This window comes from Colobus angolensis, unplaced genomic scaffold, assembly GCF_000951035.1.
Source record: "Colobus angolensis palliatus isolate OR3802 unplaced genomic scaffold, Cang.pa_1.0 Scaffold53, whole genome shotgun sequence".
In the NCBI taxonomy this organism is placed as follows: domain Eukaryota; kingdom Metazoa; phylum Chordata; class Mammalia; order Primates; family Cercopithecidae; genus Colobus; species Colobus angolensis.
Window position 1 is genome coordinate 3,772,992 of NW_012118821.1, and position 6,324 is coordinate 3,779,315.

Here is a 6,324-nt window from a genome sequence, read left to right on the forward strand (position 1 = left end):
CCGGGAGGCGGAGCTTGCAGTGAGCTGAGATCTGGCCACTGCACTCCAGCCTGGGCGACAGAGCGAGACTCCGTCTCAAAAAAAAAGAAAATAAATTGCTCAATGGCATTCTGCTTTTCCTGAAATGGTTCTAGGTTATAGGGAGAAAATGAAAGCAAGGTACTAATACTGATCTCAACCTAGGTGCCAAGTGTGTGCTGGGTATTTTAAGTGGGTTATTTTCTTGAATACTCAAAACTACCCTAAGAGACTGTGAAGAAATCTGCCACCACAATAGACAGAGCTACGTGTTTAATGACAACTACGAGCTGAAGGAAAAGTCTATGAAGACCCTTACGTTTTGCCCCTCACCACTGGACAAATACTGTAATTCTTCCAAAAGCTTGTTATCAGTACTTTTTACACAGAGCTTGAGGTTGGTTACTGACTTCAAGATCTCTTCTCTGCAGAATGCCAGAGGACTTCAACTCTTCTCCCTTACCTAAATGTCACAAAGTCTCCCCACCTCTGCTGACTAACCCAATTCCTTCCCAGAAAGGGTCTCAAGTTATAAGAGTAAAACAGAAAACCCAATAATTTTGAATGGTCCATAAGCTGAGGAAGTTTAAACTCTTCAAGCTATATGCATATACTCCCTCTTCTTCTTGCATACTGTTCTTAGAAACTGATAAAGTTGTATTTTAAATTTTGAGTCTGTGTTCCTATTTTCCATAATAGATGGCATTTTATTCTCATTTTACAAATGAAGAAACTAAGGGTGACGAGGTTGACTATAAGACACTTAACACCTAATATAAAGCACCTGAAGTTCCTTAAGAACTGCATGTTTCAACTACACATTTTAACTATTTAAGTAGGTCAAGGCAAAATTAATCGGGTTTTACTCCAATAAAATTTAACAAAAGTTAATCAGGTTTTAGCCTAATAAAAAGTCACTACTGAAGGCTAAACAGAAACATGAGATAGCATTTAGGCATTCACTGTTATTCATCTAAGAATGTTAACGTATTTCATATATTTCATAAACACACACACACAAATAAATACACACATTTTTTAAAAATATGTGTGTATCCTTAAAGCTATCTCATGTAGAAGAGTCCCCATTATCATTACTCTGGTTTCAAACTTGGGGATTTGTTCCTCGGTACTTAGTCAAAAAATAAAAACCATCAGTTAGACTTTACCTAAGATCCTTCTCAATAATGGTTAATTATATGTACTCACTGGATTAACGAAAGACTTTACCTTTGAAAGCACACTCATGCTGAGGCCATTTTAAGGGAAAATAATTTTCCCAATTTTAAAAGGATGTGTTCAAAATTCAATACGAGAAATGGATTTCTAGAAGTTGAATATTGTATTTAACTCACCTAACCTAACAATTCCACGGTTGAATTATTTCAGAAAGCATTTTTTCCATAAAAGTACAGGAAATCATATTTACCACAATGAATAACAAACATAGGCCAGAAGAACATATGCCAGTAGATAAAATCTGGCATTTTCTCTAGAATCTACTTAAAATTCCATTCCATGTTCTCAACATGAAGGTGAAGATGTGAATAAAGAATGTTAAGCATATGTGAAGAAAGAACTTACCAGAGTTGTTTTTTTTTTTAAGCCCCCGGTTGAGGGCTTTTATTTGGGTATTAGGAATAAGATCAGTGTTTATAACTTCCTGAGATCTCTGCAGAAACAGAAAAAGACCATTACAAAGATAGTTTTACATCCCCCCAAGCATATTTCCAAGTATTTTCTGGAAAGTATAATGAACCAAATTGTGAGTGCCAGGAAGAAGGATGGTAAAATCTTGGAAAAATTATAAACATTTAACATTCTAGTTAATGTTGATGTTGTTTTTTCATTCAAAATTTCTCAGTAACTAAAACAGTGCCTGGAATACAGCAACCATAAAGTGTTTGTTAAATGAGTAAACTTTTATTTTAAATCACTTTTTAACTTTTACAAACCAAGTCAAACGAAAAGTTAAATTTACTCACTTTTTTCTCCACGCAAAATACACTTTGGTATTAAAACAGTTTATGTATTTATTGTAAGTGGTAATGCCTAAACTACAGACAGATTACTTTTGGCCTACTTTTCCATGTCTTTGAATAATACTCTAAAACTGCTTTCATTTCTGAAATTATAAAAGTACGTATTACCTTTTATTTTTAATCAAACTTACAGAATTTTAGAATGACTAAAATGGTTAGTATAATTCATACCAGAGTCTTCAGTCCTAACTGCTCTCAAGGGCAAGTATCAAAGATTCTGGCTCTCTCACAACTAAAAATAAAGTGTTGAGTCTTTTTTTTTAAATAAGGCCACACTTTATTCCATAAAGTAGAATAAATGTTCCCATTATTGAGTTTTTTTTGTTTTTTTTTTTTTGAGAGGGAATTTCGCTCTTGTCGCCCAGGCTAGAGTGCAATGGCGCTATCTCAGCTCACTGCAACCTCTGCCTCCCAGGTTCAAGCAACTCTCCTGCCTCAGCCTCCCGAGTAGCTGGGATCACAGGCATGCGCCACCACGCCTGGCTAATCTTGTATTTTTAGTAGAGACAGGGTTTCTCCATGTTGGTCAGGCTGGTCTCAAATTCCCGACCTCAGGTAATCCACCCACTTTGGTCTCCCAAAGTGCTGGGCTTATAGGAGTGAGCCACCGCGCCCAGCCCCTATTATTGAGTCTTAATGCCAGAAGAAAGGTGAGGATTTTTAACCAACAGAGGACATTACTGCTTTTCTAAATGTAGAGATTTGGAATGAAATTTATCTTTAACTCTCCATAAGAATAAAAGACATGTCTCTACCAACAGGAGTTCTGAAATGTAACCTCTCTAATCACAGAAACCATATTCAAAGCAATTTTGGTATACTGGGTTGGCCACACTGAGAACGTAAGACACGTCAAAATAAATACAAAAGCCAATATCTAGCAAAGACAATAAAACTTACAAAAGGTAGCCAGAAAAAAAAGACTTAAAATCTGTACTAGACAAAATGTGAAAGAGTAAAAAACGTGAAAAAGTAAAACATCCAAAACTAGAGCTATAATTAATTAAATTACCAAATGGCTATTACAGAATATTTACAGTCTATAAAAAATGTCTGCAAATGTTTAGATAAAGTAGTTTTCCAAATTGTTATGGCAACAGATTGAACAGTAGTCACACATCCCTTTCTCCATTTCATACACAGGAAAAAAGAGACAAATGTAGAGATTACTGGTGATTTTAGCTTTCATCTTCATAATTTCCAAATTTTCTACAGTAAACATGCATTGCTCTTATAATCATAAAAATCTATTAAACTCACACAAGTCTAGCCTACACCTTTTTAAATATCCGTGAAACTCTTGCAAAAATATCTATTGTCTAAATTGAACAGATTTATGACCTTACATTTTTTGTTTTCCTGGATAAAATATATCAGGATAACATTTTGGTTCCTTTATCACGGAAGTCCTTTCCCAGATTGCAGACAGTGTCTGGAACTTGACAGTTACATGCTGAGGAAGAGGGGGCAGTAAAAGGGGCAGAAAAATAAGGCAAGCTGCACCATGACTTCCATTCTTCACCCCTGTAACTGTCTCACTCGTCATTCCCCGCCCACTGTATTGCAGCATCGCCATCACCACACTGCTCAGCTCCAGGGAGCCCCAAGCACATCATATTCTCACAGTCCACGTGAAGAACATGCTTGGATCACCATAAAGCCGAGAATAACTACTGAAGTTGTGCAACACATCACTTTTTTTTCCTTTAAGCCTGTTGTCTGAAAGGAAGGCACTGAGCTAGGTTCTCGGTCTTTATAAAGATGTTGTCCATCTTCATGAACTCTACATTCTTGACAAATTACTCCACAGGAGTTGACAGTCTTTCAAATGTGGAGCTAGGTAGTGGTATTAGGATCTTTCAAACTAAAAAACGACTGCAGCAGATTTGATCAAACAGAATCAAACAGAAACTATCAAAACCAGAAATGGAAGAGCAATTAGTTAATGTAGTTCAACTCCTATAAAAATAGCATGTGGACTTCATCTACTAACGACAAATACTCCATTAGACACAACCTTTCTTCACTGTGTTTACACCTGCACTATAGTACAAAAGCAACAGTGAGTACAACTGCTAGCTCCTTACTACACACTGAGGGTGAGGACCAAAGTGCACATCTGTCAGGTGCACAATCTGACATACACAGACACACACACAAAACATATCTCCATGAAACCATCACTATAATCAAGATAATAAATATCTCCATCACCCCAACAATTTCATCAAGTGAGCACATATCTTTTTAATATTCTGTGTGACTAAACAGGAAGCAGAGATAAGCATTCCAGCTGCAGACTCAAGAACACTGTCTCAAGGAAAAGCACTTGTGTGACAGACTTGCAAGCTCAATTCACCAGGTTTTTCAACGGAAAATTTTTTTCCTTTTACTCGTTTCATATATTTTGTCCAGGTTTTTCGTTGTTTAGGGGACAAAGGTAAGTCTGGTCTCTGTTACTCCATCTCAGCCAGAAGCAGAAGTCTACACAGTTACTTTTATTGTCTCAAATTTGCCTTTCTTAAGCCTGTATGGTGAAGGTAACATTTGTTCCTTCCTGGCTCTGTAGACTTTGAGGAAATCCTTTTCCACAAAGGAGAGTCCTGGCACATTTAGCCTGTCCAGTAGCAGACTCTCTATATCCTTTATTATTTTGGTGATGCTGGCCTGCAGGTGTGTTCACCACAATAGGACCTAGCCCTCACAACATGAAGGTAGCCTCGTTTACCAAGGTTACACAGGACAGTATGACAATCTCTACTTTAACAGGCAGGTGTGTTAAATGGGTAAAATGAACACTGAAGTTAGAAGACTCACATTCAAGTCCTGGAAGCTGGGTAACTTTGGCAAACTCACTCAACTTGTGAGCCCTATCAATAGGCTCTCACATTGGTGATGAGGAGGAAATGAGATAATGGATCCAAAAACACTTTGTAATGTGTAAGGTACTATATAAAGATAAAAGAATAATGAGGTGTAACTGCAATATTCCCAACAGTCCTCAAGCTTTTTTTTTTTTTTTTTAGATGCAGTCTTGCTCTGTTGCCCAGGCTGGAGTACAGTGGCGTGATTTCATCTCACTGCAACCTCTGCCTCCTGGGTTCAAGCAATTCTCCTGCCTCAGCCTCCTGAGTAGCTGGGACTACAGGCGCATGCTACCACGCCCGACTAATTTTTGTATTTTTGGTAGAGACAGGGTTTCCCCATGTTGGCCAGGCTGGTCTCGAACTCCTGACCTCAGGTGATCCACCTGCCTCAGCCTCCCAAAGTGCTGGGATTATAGGCATAAGCCACTGCGCCCAGCTCAGTCCTCAAGTTTTCTAACATTCCATCTTCCAAACCTCTAAGCCACCACGACACATTAAAAAAATGTAAATAAGTACTAATAAAAAGAAATGCATCATCTTCTAAGTATAATTTTAATTATTTCCCTCAACCATATACTCTGAATAAGAAATCATTTATAAATGTGGCCCAACATAATTTCAAAAACTCATCCTCAATCTAATTCACAAATCCCTTAACCTACGTGTAAGTACCCAAGACCACTCACATCCTTGGAACGTTGGCATTGCATGAGTGACAAAAACTAACCAAATTCTTTGGGACTTAGACTACATATTAGGCTGAAATGGTAATTTTTAAAACATAAGCAAACTCATAAATGGTATTTGTTACTTACCTCTGTAACACTGTGGCAAGAAGTACAATAATATTTGCCTTCATCAGTAAGGCCCCATGAGACAGCAGCACACTGACTGCAGCGTTCTTTAAACTCTTCCTATGGGAGAAGAGGACAGAAAAGGTGTTCCCATCAAGCCACATTCAATACATCATACCTAAACCCTGCAGTTCTACTTAGTGTGTTCCTTGCAACTTTATAAATAAAAAATCATACACAATAGAAAATATATCAGAGAGATTATCTGCAAACAAGGAGAGGAGTGGTATGAAATCGAATTAAACTGCTGGAGAAAATTTATTGAAATATGCAGTGTGAGAGGAAAAATAAAGAAAAGGAAGTAGTAAACTCGAACCAAAGATGAGTAAACAAAGCTCCTTGAAAATGCTGTGAGAATGATGACAAACAAGTACAGAGAAGAGTTTTTATTTTTATTTATTTTATTTTATTTATTTATTTATTTTTGAGACCGAGTCTCGCTCTGCCACCCAGGCTGGAGTGCAGTGGCCAGATCTTAGCTCACTGCAAGCTCCGCCTCCCGGGTTTACGCCATTCTCCTGCCTCAGCCTCCCGAGTAGCTGG

General features: G+C 37.7%; 1 protein-coding gene across 1 annotated transcript in view; it reads right to left on the minus strand.

The window, feature by feature from the left end:
- TAF1B (TATA box binding protein (TBP)-associated factor, RNA polymerase I, B, 63kDa) overlaps positions 1-6,324 on the minus strand; it is an 84,585-nt gene that overhangs the window by 76,534 nt on the left and 1,727 nt on the right. Inside the window, exons 2-3 of the mRNA XM_011960921.1 lie at positions 5,743-5,841; positions 1,603-1,690 (exon numbers count right to left, since the gene is read on the minus strand). Of these exons, the coding sequence (XP_011816311.1) occupies positions 1,603-1,690; positions 5,743-5,841 (187 nt within the window). The remainder of the gene's footprint in view (positions 1-1,602; positions 1,691-5,742; positions 5,842-6,324) is intronic.